Raw genomic sequence first — 14,905 nt, forward strand, 5'->3', positions numbered from 1 at the left:
CAATGGGTAATCATTCTTCCCCTGCAGTTCCTCTATTTTGTGGGCTCCCACAAGGGTCCATATTAATTCCAATTCTGTTTTCTCTATATATGTTACCGCTGGGGAGTATTTTTAGGAATCATCAGATTGCATACCACTGTTACGCAGACGATACTCAGTTGTTTGTCCCATTACACCCAGTTGATAAGTCTTGTGCTACAATTGTTAAGCGTCTCGAGGATGTAAAATCCTGGATGGCTAAGAAGTTTCTCCATTTAAATGAGAGCAAAACAGATGTGGTTGTTTTTGGTCCTCTTAGCTCTTCACCACTTATTTCTAGTTATTTGGGGCCTCTTTCTAGAAATGTTAATCCATTCGCAAAAAATCTGGGTGTTTTTTTATTTTTTTATTCAGAGCTGAATTTTATCAAACAAGTTAATACTGTGGTGAAAACTAGTTTCTACTACTTAAGGTTAATATCTAAGATTAATCCAATGCTCTCATCTAGAAATCTGGAGACAATCATCCATGCTTTTATATAATCTAAATTGGATTATTGTAATGTTGTGTATTTAGGAATTTCTCAGTCATTGGTAACTCGATTACAACTTGTTCAAAATGCTGCTGCTAGACTATTGACTGGTAGGAGAAAGAGGGATAGAATAACTCCAATTTTAGCATCCTTGCATTGGTTACCTATTAGATATTGGATCGATTTTAAGGCCTTAGTAATAATTTTCTAAATTTTAAAAGGTCTTGCACCTTTGTATTTGTCAGATCTTGTTACTTTGCATAAACCTGTTAAGAACTTGAGATCTGCTGACAAACGATTGCTCCAGGTACCGCAGCCCCGACTTGAGCGAAAAGGGGATCGGGCCTTTTCGATTGCCGGTCCTCGGCTATGGAATAATCTACCTCTAGCTATTCGTGCTGCCCCCTCTGTGTTCGCTTTTAAAATGGCTTTGAAGAAGCATTTTTATTTTATGGAGTTTGAATCTGATTTAGGATAGATGTAATGTATGTTTTCTTTTTTAAGATGTTGTGTATGTCATTGTATGTGTTTGTTTTTTCTGGAAGGCATTGTACAGCACTTTGGGCTGCTCTGAAGGCAGTAGAAATGTGCTATATAAGAAAATAAACTGAACTAAACTACATTAAGTCAACGGCGAATATTAAAAAAAGACTGACGATTCTTTAAAACCAGTTTGATCAGGAGAGATGATGGTGGGGAGAACATCTTCAAGCCTTGAGGCAAGGACCTTCGCTAAAATTTTTACATCACAGTTAAGCAAGTTAAACACAGCTAAGCAGTTAAATGTTTACATCACAGTTAAGCGGCACGACTGGTCTTCAATGAGCCCAAAAGAGCCCATGTTACACCTCTCTTCATCTCCTTGCACTGGCTACCAGTGGCAGCTTGCATCAAGTTCAAGACACTGATGCTTGCATACAGAACGACCACAGGCTCAACACCCTCCTACTTCCACTCACTATTACGAACCTACATCCCCTCCAGAAGTCTGAGATCTGCTATTGAGCGACGCCTTGTGGTACCATCACAGAGAGGCTCAAAATCACTCTCCAGAACATTCTCGTTCACCATTCCTGGCTGGTGGAATAATCTTCCCACCCCTATCCGGAATGCTGGATCCCTGTCAATCTTCAAGCAACAACTGAAAACTCATCTCTTTCGGCACTACTTGACTTCATCCTAAACTCCAAAGAAAAAAAAAAACCTTAATCTTTCCCTCTATCTTTCTCTCCTTCCCTTGCTAGCTTGTACTTATTTGAACAATGACTGAAACTTGGTGTTACGAGCACTTCCTTTGTCTGATTGGCTCTTCAGGATGAATCGCTTTTGTATTCCCCAATTGTAAGTCGCTTTGGATAAAAGTGTCTGCCAAATGACTAAATGTAAATGTAAGCAAAGAAATGGGCCTATATGAAGCACAATCCAAAGGGTCCTTATCCTTTTTTAAGCAATAAAGAGATACATGCTTGATTTAAGGTTGGGGGAAGAGTTCCAGTCGTAAAAGACTCTGAAAAAACAGTCATCAGAAAAGGAGCAAGCTGTACAGAGAATTTTTATACAATTCTGACGGAAAGCCGTCAGGTCCTGGGGATTTCCCAGATTGTAGGGAAGTAATGGCAGCTATCACCTCCTCCTGTGAAATTGGTTCTTCTAAAAGGTTACGGACAACATTGAATCGACCAAGAAAATCTTCAACATCCCCCCCGCAGAAAAGAGTCAGTGGTATACAAAGTACAGTAAAAATCTCTAAACTTTTCATTAATAGTACGTTGATCAGTTGTTATCTCTCCATAATCTAAACGAAGACCACTTATAATTTGTTTTACCTGGAACCCGCGCAACTGATTAGCCAATACTTTCCCAGATTCCTCCCCACTTTCATAAAAAAAAACACTCCTGGTTCTCCTCAAAAGGCCCTCTATCTCTTTGATCGAAAGTAAATTGAGCTCCGACTTGAATGAATGAATGAATGAATGAATGAATGAATGATGCATTTATATAGCGCTTTATTGTGTATTGCTGTACACCCAAAGCGCTTTACAATCATGTGGGGGGGTCTCTCCTCAACCACCACCAGTGTGCAGCATCCACTTGGATGATGCGACGGCAGCCACAGTACAACGGCGCCAGTGCGCTCACCACTCACCAGCTACAGGTGGAGAGGAGAGAGAGTCATAGAGCCAATCAAGTGTATAGGGATTATTAGGAGGCCATGATAGACAAGGGCCAGTAGAGGGAATTTGGCCAGGACACCGGGGTTACACCCCTACTCTTTACGAGAAGTGCCATGGGATTTTTAATGACCACAGAGAGTCAGGACCTCGGTTTAACGTCTCATCCGAAAGACGGAAGCTCCGACTTCAATTTAAGATGCCTCTTATACAGATCTGGTGTGGGAGACTTAGCATATTGTTCATCCAACCTATCTCATTAACAAGAGATATTTGCTTTTCTTTGGAATTTTTTCTTTTAGTAGTGGCATACAAAATAATTTGACTTCTTACAGTATCTCACAGAAGTGAGTACACCCCTCACATTTTTGTAAATATTTTATTATACCTTTTCATGTGACAACACTGAAGAAATGACACTTTGCTACAATATAAAGTATTGAGTGTACAGCTTGTTTAACAGTGTAAATTTTTTGTCCCCTCAAAATAACTCAACACAGCCATTAATGTCTAAACTGCTGGCCACAAAAGTGAGTTCACCCCTAAGTGAAAATGTCCAAAATGGACCCAATTAGCCATTTTCTCTCCCCGGTGTCATGTGACTCGTTAGTGTTACAAGGTCTCAGGTGTGAATGGGGAGCAGGTGTGTTAAATTTGGTGTTATCGCTCTCACTCTCTCATACTGGCCACTGGAAGTTCAACATGGAACCTCATGGCAAAGAACTCTGAGGATCTGAAAAAAAGAATTGTTGGTCTACATAAAGATGGCGTAGGCTATAAGAAGATTGCCAAGACACTGAAACTGAGCTGCAGCATGGTGGCCAAGACCATACAGCGGTTTAATAGGACAGGTTCCACTCAGAACAGGCCTCGCCATGGTCGACCAAAGAAGTTGAGTGCATGTGCTCAGCGTCATATACAGAGGTTGTGTTTGGGAAATAGACGTATGAATGCTGCCAGCATTGCTGCAGAGGTTGAAGGGGTGGGGGGTCAGCCTGTCAGTGCTCAGACCATACGCCGCACACTGCATCAAATTGGTCTGCATGGCTGTCATCCCAGATGGAAGCCTCTTCTAAAGATGATGCACAAGAAAGCCCGCAAACAGTTTGCTGAAGACAAGCAGACTAAGGATTACTGGAACCATGTCCTGTGGTCTGATGAGACCAAGATAAACTTATTTGGTTCAGATGGTGTCAAGCGTGTGTGGCGGCAACCAAGTGAGAAGTACAAAGACAAGTGTGTCTTGCCTACAGTCAAGTATGGTGGTGGGAGTGTCATGGCCTGGGGCTGCATGAGTGCTGCCGGCACTGAGGAGCTACAGTTCATTGAGGGAACCATGAATGCCAACATGTACTGTGACATACTGAAGCAGAGACTGGGGCAGTATTCCAACATGATAACAACCCCAAAAACACCTCCAAGACGACCACTGCCTTGCTAAAGAAGCTGAGAGTAAAGGTGATGGACTGGCCAAGCATGTCTCCTAGACCTAAACCCTATTGAGCATCTGTGGGGCATCCTCAAACGGAAGGTGGAAGAGCGCAAGGTCTCTAACATCCACCAGCTCCGTGATGTCATCATGGAGGAGTGGAAGAGGACTCCAGTGGCAACCTGTGAAGCTCTGGTGAACTCCATGCTCAAGAGGGTTAAGGCAGTGCTGGAAAATAATGGTGGCCACACAAAATATTGACACTTTGAGCCCACTTATTTTCACTTAGGGGTGTACTCACTTTTGTGGCTAGCGGTTTAGACATTAATGGCTGTGTGTTCTTATTTTGAGGGGACAGCAAATTTACACTGTTATACAAGCTGTACACTCACTACTTTACATTGTGGCAAAGTGTCATTTCTTCAGTGTTGTCACATGAAAAGATATAATAAAATATTTACAAAAATTTGAGGGGTGTACTCACTTCTGTGAGATACTGTATATATGCCTTAAGAGCCTATGTTTGCATACATTGCGTTCTTAATTTTTTATTTTTTTTAACATTGCCTGTAGATTGATACAGCAACTGTATATTATTTCTAAAAACAACACATACATACACACACACACACACACACACACACACACACACACACACATATATATATATATATATATATATATATATATATATATATATGTATATATGTATATATGTATATATATATATGTATATATGTATATATGTGTGTATATATTTATTTATTTATTTATTTATTTATTTATTTGCTCTATTTCCTTTAGGCAGGAGAGCAGCTGAACAGCTCTATGGCTGCACTTCAGACAGAAAAGGATAGACTAACGCAGTCTATAAGTAAGAAAGATGCTGAGCTCTCCTCCCTGATGAAGGAAGCTCAGCTGAAAGAGTATTCTTTACAGCAGGAGCGAGACAGGACCATCAAGGAGCTTGGAGATCTACAAGGCAAATTCAAAGAGAAGGTACGGACAGATCTAAATCTCTAAACAGAAGTGGGGAAAAAGCATGAAAGTCTTTTTTTTTTTTTTTTTGGAGTGCCTATCCAAGATATTTTTGTCTTTTGTCTTTCTTATGCTAATAAAGCGATGGTTTGATCTGTATTGTGCCAAATTCACTGCATTTGTTTTTAAAATGAAACGGTTATCAAAGTCACAGTTTATATTGTATACAGCTTAACACTGACCAGTTGTGACCACCTACTCAAAACAACCTAGCAACGCCTTAGCAGTCATCCAGACACGCTTGAAGCCATCTACCCAGAAAACCTTGACAACCGCGTCTGTCTGTCTGTCTGTCTGTATGTATAGAGTTGAAAAAATTACCCATAGTTGCATCCTGATTCTTTCTTTAACAATTCAATTCTAAATCGACCCATTAAACAACAGGAGTTTATTCTGCCACGCCATGTATATGCGTTGTTAGCTAAGGGGAGACTCTGGTTCAATTTCAAGAGAGTAAGCGTAAATCATTCCAACGCAATCTTATTTTGAATCACATAACATAATAGCCTATAAAATGTCTACATTCACTACGGAATTCGGATGAAAGTTAAACTGAAACTCTGTAACAACTCAAATAAGATGTGGCTTAATAATTGACCTCTTTAGATTTTATATATACAGTGATTTGCATTAAACTGTAAGCCCTCACACTACAAATAAAAGAAAATCATATATGGAAATATCTGTGGCAGCTCTTGATCCCCAGCCACTTGTTTGTAAGGATTAAGTTTCATTCATTCATTTATTTGATCGCTGGCATCATTGTTCGGCATCTCTAATAGTAAGGAATCTTTAACCTGGTTCAGTATTTATTTGCATAGCATCCACAATACATATCGTTTCAAAGCAACTTACAGTAAGTTCTGTTACCTCTATAATGGCTTAATCTTTACACTGAGCAGAATTACTGGGAAATTGTGATTAAATAGCAATGCTAAACGATCCACTGTTTGAGATCGAGCTATGTATTCTCCCCTTTAAAAAAAATAGCCATGGTTTTGCTACTCTAACCAAAGTGCTTTAGCAGTTAGCCTATATCAGTACCACAGTAGTGAAGGAGACTGAATGATGAATATTTGCAGCCTCTCAGACAAACCACAGAGCGATTTATTTATTTTAATTTAAAGAGATTTACATATTAGTTTGTTTTATTCTAAGAGTATGTAAGGTGGTTTTCAAAAAATAATAATAGTAAACGGTCGGCTTTTTTCTGTGGTGATTTGAGTGTGTTTACACTGCGTTCCTGAGCGTGACCTAAAACATGGCAGAATTCAACGCGCCGTGACGTAGATTCCCATGCTTTATTGAAGTTCAAGCTTCAACATGAGAACAACATGGCTTTTCTCTATCAGCCTTTATTTTCCTATCTAGCGATCACATGAGCCTACTGAAACAACGTTCTTAAAGAGGCAGCACCCAACACCAGCCGTCCAATCAATGGAGGAGGGGCGGGACAAATAACCTACTACACTAACCAATCATTCTACTTGTACAACAACAATAGAGAAGTTAATATTGCTGGTTACTGCATTTTTATATTCAGTAATATTCTTCAAAAATACTAGTAATATGTTACTGCCGTGGATATTCCACATCATAGCCACCAAAGCGTTTAAGCGCCACCAGCTGGTCGTTTTAAGAAGAGCGCCTGACATTTTTCAGCTGGCTAAAAACGCTTTGGTGGACACACGTTATTGAAGATTTATTGTTAGGCATATGGCCTATTAGTCTTTTTTTGCATTTATGCAAAAGTGTGCCCTATTTACGAATGATTGGAATTCATTAACATACGCATGTTTAACTATCAAATCGGAGGTTTACGAAGTGTTTGTGAATCCGGAGGGGAGTTTTCAGGGAGGTCCGTTTTACGCGCAAATTACTCCGAATTTACTCCTATATTTACGAATGTCTCATGAATGAGGCCTATTGTGTGTACCATACCAAAAGCCCTTTATCCATTCATGCCCAGATACATGTATTGTTGCAGCCATTGCTATTACTTGGATATGACATTTTCTCCACATGCATATTGCGGTATTACTGTAATTGTTAATTTGAATGAAAATAGATTTTTGGAATTCCTGAAAATTGGCATCCCTGTTTTGGATCTACTGTAGGTTTATACCCATGTACTAGCATTGTGATCAGGTAGCTTTGTTCAATGTGTTTGTAGTTAAGTCATGAAGAGCAGCTGCAGCAGAAGTTGCTGGATGAGCAGTTTGCACTTCTGCAGGCTACAGTCACTGAGGCCGAGAACATCATTCAGGATGCTGTTGCTACACTAGATGACCCCCTGCACATCAGCTGTTCCAGCTCCCCAGGTAGTGCCACTCATCAAAATAAAACGTTATTTAACAATTGTTTACATGTTATTAACTGAATGGTCTGATTTTAGTTAAATATCAACTTGACTGTCACTAGATTACCTCATTAGCCGAGCAGAGGCTACGCTCAACTCCATTGATAAGGTGCAAGTGGGCCACTCTGAGTATGTGAAGAGTATGAGGGGTATGTTCTGTCTCTCCCTCCCTCTTTCCTTCAGCAATTAGTTTGTGTATATGTTTGCATAGACTTTTTATTCGTGTATGTTATTTCTAGTTTTCTTTGTTTTTGGTTCAGATGCTGGGAGTCTTGTTAGGGCTCTTACTAAGTTTTCACATCTTACTGCTGACACAATAATCAGTGGAAGTGCAACGGCAAACATGGCCCCTCCTGACGACGCTGACCGTAAGAGCACACACTTATAAAAATTACTCTTTGTTGAAAACACTTGCATATGCACAAACCCACAGCTCTGTTGCCATAGACTATGGATAGTGTTTTGTTATGTGCATATTATGTGCTTCTTATTGGGGGGATGAATCTCACAAAACCTGTTAAGAACATGTTCAGGTGACATTTTACTCCAAAGTCAAAAGAAAAATATGTAATAATTTTTTTTATTATTATTTTACTTTATTTTATTTCAAGTTCAAGTTGAGCTTTATTGTCATTCTAATGATACTGGGGAAAAAGCCTGGGGAAAAAAAGCTGTTGAGCAATCTGACAGAGCGAGCTTTGATACTCCGGTAATTTCTACCTGATGGTTGGAGCTGGATGAGGTTGTGGGAGGGGTCTTTGATAAAAGAATAGAATTAATATTAATTATTTAATATATTAAATAAAATAATAGATATTTTTAACATTAAGAGGACCTTTAATATTTTTTGCAGCATGGCATTATTTCATGACGATTACGCGTATTGCAGACATTACGTAATTCTCATTGTTTGTAAAGCAAAAATTATAAATATTATTTAAATTGTATCAGCAAGGCTCTAATAAAATACTGTACAATCACATTAATATATCAAGGTAGTTTTTTCACAATATTACATTATATCAGAATTAATTTATATAATTTCCTACAAATTTTCCATCAGTATGGATTTATGTTTTTGTAAGGCATGAAGATGTACTGAATCATGCTGGATGTATAATTTGTGAGGTAGTTTGTCTTTTTGCCTTTTTATTTTATTTATTGGAAAGAAGTGTAGACTTGAAAGAATGGTTGAAAGCGGTGGAGTGGGACAGGACATGAGGTCAAGTGCAGAACTGGTTCCCAATGACAGCTTCTGTGTGTCAACAACAGCTCCTATGTGTCCTAAGCATGTGCACAACAGTTCTGACAAGCTTCATTTTCTTTATGATGTGTATGTGTGTGGGGGTGTGTGTTTGTTTTTCTTTTTATCTTTCTTTTGGGGTTAAATGTGAACCTGAACATATACAGGTATTCATGAAATTTCCTCTTATAAAACGTCCAAGGTGTATATTTGTGTCAACATACTGTATGTGTATATGCATGTCTATCTATAGGTTTGACAGAGCACTGTAAGAGTTGTGCCACCGAGAGCCTGCAGTATCTTAGGAATCTTAAATCAAAAGCATCTCTAAAGGGGGCTGATCCTACATCGATTCAAGCAGTGGTACAGAAGATTCTTAGAATTGGACAGGTGAGGAATTGCAAGCAGACACAAGCTCCATTCCAAAACTTAGTAAGCTGTTTTGCTCTCTACTGTCTATATAGGCATCTACATTTTGTTGCTGTTTTGCTTAGGGATGTAACGATATCAAAATCTCACGATACGATAATATTTGCGATATGGCAGGCTTCCCTCCAAGCACTCAATCTCCACTAAAACTCCCTCGGGGACGGGCGATGTTGCAGGTTCGCGCACCTTGTCAGACCAATCTAGAGGCTCGGTACAAGCGCACAACACAGGAGAAATCCAATGAAATAGTCTTTAATAATAAGTCCACACAGAATAGCAGAAAGAATCCAGGAGCAGGGGGTAGCACAACACAATGATAGCGAAACAACATCAACTCAATAACCGGCAAGCAACAGAACATAACAGCGAGTACGTATATAAAAGCAAGAGGGGGACTAATGACTTAATGAACACAGGTGAACAGAATAAACTAATCAAGACAACATGAGAAACTAGGTCAGGCATCCTCAAATCTGGCCCACTCCTGCAGAGTTTAGCTCTAACCCTAATCAAACACACCTGAGCATGCTAATCAGATTCTTCAAGATCATTAGAAAATCACAGGTAGGTGAGTTTGATCAGGGTTGGAGCTTAACTCTGCAGCAGATTGGCCCTCCAGGGAAAGATCGGAGGAACCCTGAACTAGGTCAAAAGGAACTAAATACAGATTCAGATTCTTTATTGCCCCCAAGAAAGAGGAAACTTGTTTCCACAGACTGTACCCGAGCTGTTGTACACACAATACACACAAGCGATACACACATTTCCACCAAATACAAATATACAGAGTCAGTGCACATTATACACGTATACTGCACCAGATGTGCGTCAGCAGTCCTACAAGAATATTACCCAGAAGGTAGTAGCACCAACAAAACAATATAACTTTTAAAAATTACACACTCCCCGGTTTCTGTGAATTTAACATTCTAATAGCAGAGGGTACAAAACTTTTCTCCAAACGTGGTTTCTTTTGGGGTTACTGTTTGGCTGACAAGGCTGACAAATATTGGATTTTTTTGTAGCCCTACCAAAACTGTGTAACTGTTCAATCTAACCTAATATGCAGTCATTTATATACACATTTAATAGTTAATTACATACAATTAATATTACAATTGTTTTTTTTTTCTTCTATTTTTTCCTTGTACAGGATCTGAGGCCAAAAGGCATAGATGTTGGTAAGGAAGAGCTGGGTGACATGGTGGATAAAGAGATGGCTGCTACCTCTGCTGCTATTGAGGAGGCTGTTAGGAGAATTGATGTGAGTAGAAAGGGTACAACATGATTTATTAGCTGTTTAAAACCTTCCTGGAATATGACAACTTTTTTATTGCAGCATATTGTGCAGATTTACTCATATTATATTGAAACTTCAAACTATAGACATATTCACAAATCTCTGCTGTACCGTCCAAGTAAAGTTTTGTCACTGGTCAAGTCTCTAGTCTTAAGGCCAAGTTGAGTCTTATGTTCCATTCTTTTGTCACAAGTTCAAGTTAACAATGAAATCCTTTTTAGTAATGGTTTTCAGTATACTGCAGAGTATTTTTTTTTTTTATATACTGTCACAAAATGTAAAGATTTTCTTGTTCATTAAGTCATGAAAGTATATAAGCCCTAAGGGATGCTAGATTTAAAATAGGTCAGTAGCTATTTAAATTATGCAAGTCTTACTGCAGTTACTGCAGCTGGAACAATACTAGGACCAGTTGTGCTAAACTCAAATGCTCAAAACAAGACTTAAACAAGCCTGTAGGTAGGGGATCAAGCATGAAAGTGGTAGTTGTCATACCTGAAACCACTGTAACAAGTGAAGCAAGTCACGTAGCACAAAATTTAAAAATTAACTACCCCAAAAATTTGACAAACTGGAATAAGTAGGAGAAGATAATGGACATTAGCAATTTTGGTAATAAAGTTTTTCTAAAAACTCATTACACAGCTGAAACGAGGCTGTCAACATAATATCATTATTAGCTTTGATCAGACCACCAATAGTTAAAAAAAAAAAAGATGTCTGGGATTGTGTTGATGTGCATGAATTAAACATGCAAAATAAACAGATCTAACAGATTCCATTGTTGTTATACCAAGGAGCAGAATGGTTATACTTGATTTCACAAATCTTGAGAGGGGCAAACAAATCCAGATTTGTTGCCAGCACATTATTTAGCTGTGATGTTTTATCATCCAAGGACATTAAGCCCACTTCAGTGAAAGATGAAACAACGGGTTTAAGGAGCAAATTCAGTCCGACCAATTGATTTTCACTCTCGAAACTTAACAGTGCATGATATAGGTACACATGAAAATAATAAATCCAGGTTGAAAAATTCAGCAAAATGGTCAGAAAGACCAATGTCACTGAATAAGGCTGAGACACAAACAACTCATTTGCAATCACCAGGGGCCCGTTTCAATAAGGAGGTTCAACCAACTCTTGAGTTTAAACTTGAAAACGGAGTTGATTTACCATGAGATGGGAAATTCAGAGTTTTCGGTTTCGGAACGGCTGAATTGTGTTAGTTCATTCAACTCTGAGTACGTTGACTCTGAGTTTAGTGTGTGCACCACGACTATGAAAAGTCACGATTAGTGGAGCTCCGAAATTATGATTCCCCACGGCAACAGCACCCGACAAAAAAACGTCTGCATGTTTTTTCGAGTCAATGTGTAACTTTAATTCTTAATAACTGTTTATAACTTAATAACTGTTATATTATCAGAGGTGAAAACTATAAATGATTGAACTAATATTCATTTTAATGGTATCCCATGGCAAAAAAAAAGGAAAAAGACAGAAAAAAGAAACGAGAACATGGCAGCAGCTAAAACTTCGTATAAAAACACAATTAAATCAAGGTAAAGCTTAACTACAACATTGGGTAGAGGCAAGGGAGGTCAAAACAGACTTTTGCTCAATGTGACATTATAGACAAGTTCAACTAATAATAACAATGGAATAAAAATAATAATATAATAATAAATTATTACATAGGTATTTTAGCTTTAAAGGAAGGATGATAGTGTAAGTGACAATAAAAATATCAACACTGTCGCTAGCTTTGACAAGTAATTGAAAAATCATAGAAAGATTCAAATGTGGTATTTAAGAAAATAAAAAATACAATTACAAAGTTTCAAGTGGTGTCAATTATTTATAGCATTATTGATATTCTGTCCTAAAATACTATTTTTTCTCTTTCCTATTATATATCTTGGGTTTTGCTGTTTTTCTGATCATGGTTACTGTATAATTGTCTGGATATATAGGAAATGATGAGTCAAACCAGAAAGGACACAACAGGAGTCCAATTGGAGGTCAATGAGAGGTAATCAGTTGAATTTTTAAAACCAATTATTTTTTTAATTGTCACTCATTTAATATACAGAATGCTTTTATGTTTCCGTTTATATATGCATTTTGTCTTCTAATTTTTTTTCCCAAGAATCCTAAATAGCTGCACTGATCTTATGCAGGTAAGATTAAAACTTATGGAAGTATAGATGATAGAATAACATTTTCTGTTCTGTTTACTTCAGTGACATGTTTATTCAGTGAATAATACAAACATCTTCTGTCTGCATCAGGCTACTTTTTTAAAAACATTGTGTAGCTTATTTGTCATTATTACATTGTAATTACACAAATAAGTACTGAGTAATATCACTTACAAATATGTACTTGCTACTAATTTTATTGTTAATACCCTGCAGGCCATCCGTCTTCTGGTGTTGTCATCCACAGACCTGCAGAAAGAGATTGTGGAGAGTGGAAGAGTAAAGTGTTGCTAAAATTACTATTATTATCCTTGTCATTCTTGTTTTATCTTTGTTAGATAAAAAAAATTGTCCTTTAAAGTCTGAGTGTGTATTTGTCTGTTTCTGATATGCTTTTTATGCAATTGTAATTTCTAAAGACTAATCCTCAGGGAGTTTTATTAGAATCTAGTGATGTTACCTGAGTGATACCTCAACATGCATTGCTGATATTTATCTTTCTAGGGTGGAGCTTCGGTGAAAGAATTTTATGCTCGTAACTCGCGCTGGACAGAGGGTCTTATTTCTGCCTCCAAAGCTGTGGGATGGGGTGCAACACAGATGGTGTATGTATATTTGCTACTGTTTATCAGGGTCAGTGCATCTTGAGTGGTCTAAAATTTGTAAAATGGAACTTTAAGCAATCTTGATAATTACATTTTGACTTCTAACAAACTTTCGAAATAAGAATGTCCAATGTGCCCTAAAGATGGCCACGATGCTTAAACAAAAAAAAAACAAAACAAAAAACTGGTGGTTTTGCAAAAGTTTTGTAGTTAACACAAATACCAGTTAAACAGTGCTGCTATAGCAACAACACTGCCATTTTTTTCTTGCTAAGCAGAACCATTCTCTATTGGGCAGATGTTTCAGCCACCTGAGTAAAAATATTCTTTCAGGGATATTCTTTCCATAATTTCCATCATTTGAACACCTACAGTAGTATGTTTAAGAATGTCAAGCTGTCTCAGGCTGATATAGCGTGCATATGTGAAAATGACCTCAGACCCCATAACAATCCCACAAGCAGGTCTTTGTCCAGATCTTTGTTTATTTGTTTTTGTTTGTTTTTTAATATCTATCTAATATCATTTATTATTCATTTGTCATTACATTTTTGGGGATTTGCTGCACCACATGACATTCAACTAACTTCTCTTGTAATAAAAAGGTCAAATTATCTAATATTTCAGGACCTTATTGACAGGAGTTGAGAAAAGGGGCTGCCTGTAGACATTTACTTGGCTTTATTAATGTTTGAGCTTTTTATTAGTTAGTCTATTAATTTGCTGTGGCATCAACATTGGAATTTAAGAATTGTGAAATTACCATAACCATTTATTAGAAGGTTGCATGGGTCAACAAAAAAAAAAATAATTCTCTCCCACCGTGTTGGTTGGACCACAGAACTTTGAGAAAGTATTTGAGACTTTTTGAGGGGGAAAATGGGGGGAAAAGTTTATGCCAAGCTGGCCCAAACAAGAATTTCATTCTTCATTATGATATCTGGACATTTGCATTAAGTACAGTATTTGATATTTGTTGTCTTTGTTGCAGATCATAACTTAATCAATAACTGAACCAATATGTTCTAGACACTTCCAGATATTTTTATTAATGAATCTGTGTTTTCCCTTTTTAACAGTGATTCTGCTGATAAAGTGGTGTTGCACACTGGGAAGTATGAGGAGTTGATCGTCTGCTCTCACGAGATTGCTGCTAGTACTGCACAGCTTGTTGCATCCTCCAAGGTTTCACTTTTATACCATAATATAATAAGCTATGAATTACAAATCAGTAAATTCCTCTTCCTGTCATTTCAGTTTAGATTTGAACTTCCTATGGGGTATATGTTTAATTCATTTCAGATGTCAACTCATGAATTGAAAGGGAGCAAATTCTTTGAGAACTGAAAATCTCTGTAACATGTTCATGCACAGTATATTTATTTTTTCTGTTTTCCTCCTCAAGTGCTGTATAGAATGGTGGTTTCATATGGAGATGTAAATAAAGATTCGGGAGTAGCCACTAATCTGATCTCATTATCCATTAACATAAGTTAAGTTGAACTCTTGATTGGTTTTAAACTAGTTCAATCATTTGGGGTTTGTAATAGAATTCTGGCCAAATTCAAATTGTGAATTCTTGCAGCTTCCACCGTGCATCAATAATTTTGGCAGTG

The 14,905-nt window shown here is 37.6% G+C and overlaps 1 protein-coding gene across 1 annotated transcript in view; it reads left to right on the forward strand.

Moving 5' to 3' along the window:
• LOC306869598 (huntingtin-interacting protein 1-related protein-like) overlaps positions 1-14,905 on the forward strand; it is a 111,258-nt gene that overhangs the window by 77,813 nt on the left and 18,540 nt on the right. The window contains exons 18-28 of the mRNA XM_079416390.1: positions 4,916-5,110; positions 7,323-7,470; positions 7,571-7,657; positions 7,769-7,876; positions 9,005-9,141; positions 10,334-10,444; positions 12,457-12,515; positions 12,633-12,663; positions 12,901-12,963; positions 13,189-13,289; positions 14,369-14,474. Of these exons, the coding sequence (XP_079272516.1) occupies positions 4,916-5,110; positions 7,323-7,470; positions 7,571-7,657; positions 7,769-7,876; positions 9,005-9,141; positions 10,334-10,444; positions 12,457-12,515; positions 12,633-12,663; positions 12,901-12,963; positions 13,189-13,289; positions 14,369-14,474 (1,146 nt within the window). The remainder of the gene's footprint in view (positions 1-4,915; positions 5,111-7,322; positions 7,471-7,570; positions 7,658-7,768; positions 7,877-9,004; positions 9,142-10,333; positions 10,445-12,456; positions 12,516-12,632; positions 12,664-12,900; positions 12,964-13,188; positions 13,290-14,368; positions 14,475-14,905) is intronic.

The sequence above is a fragment of the Barbus barbus genome (genome assembly GCF_936440315.1).
Source record: "Barbus barbus genome assembly, chromosome: 5".
In the NCBI taxonomy this organism is placed as follows: Eukaryota; Metazoa; Chordata; class Actinopteri; order Cypriniformes; family Cyprinidae; genus Barbus; species Barbus barbus.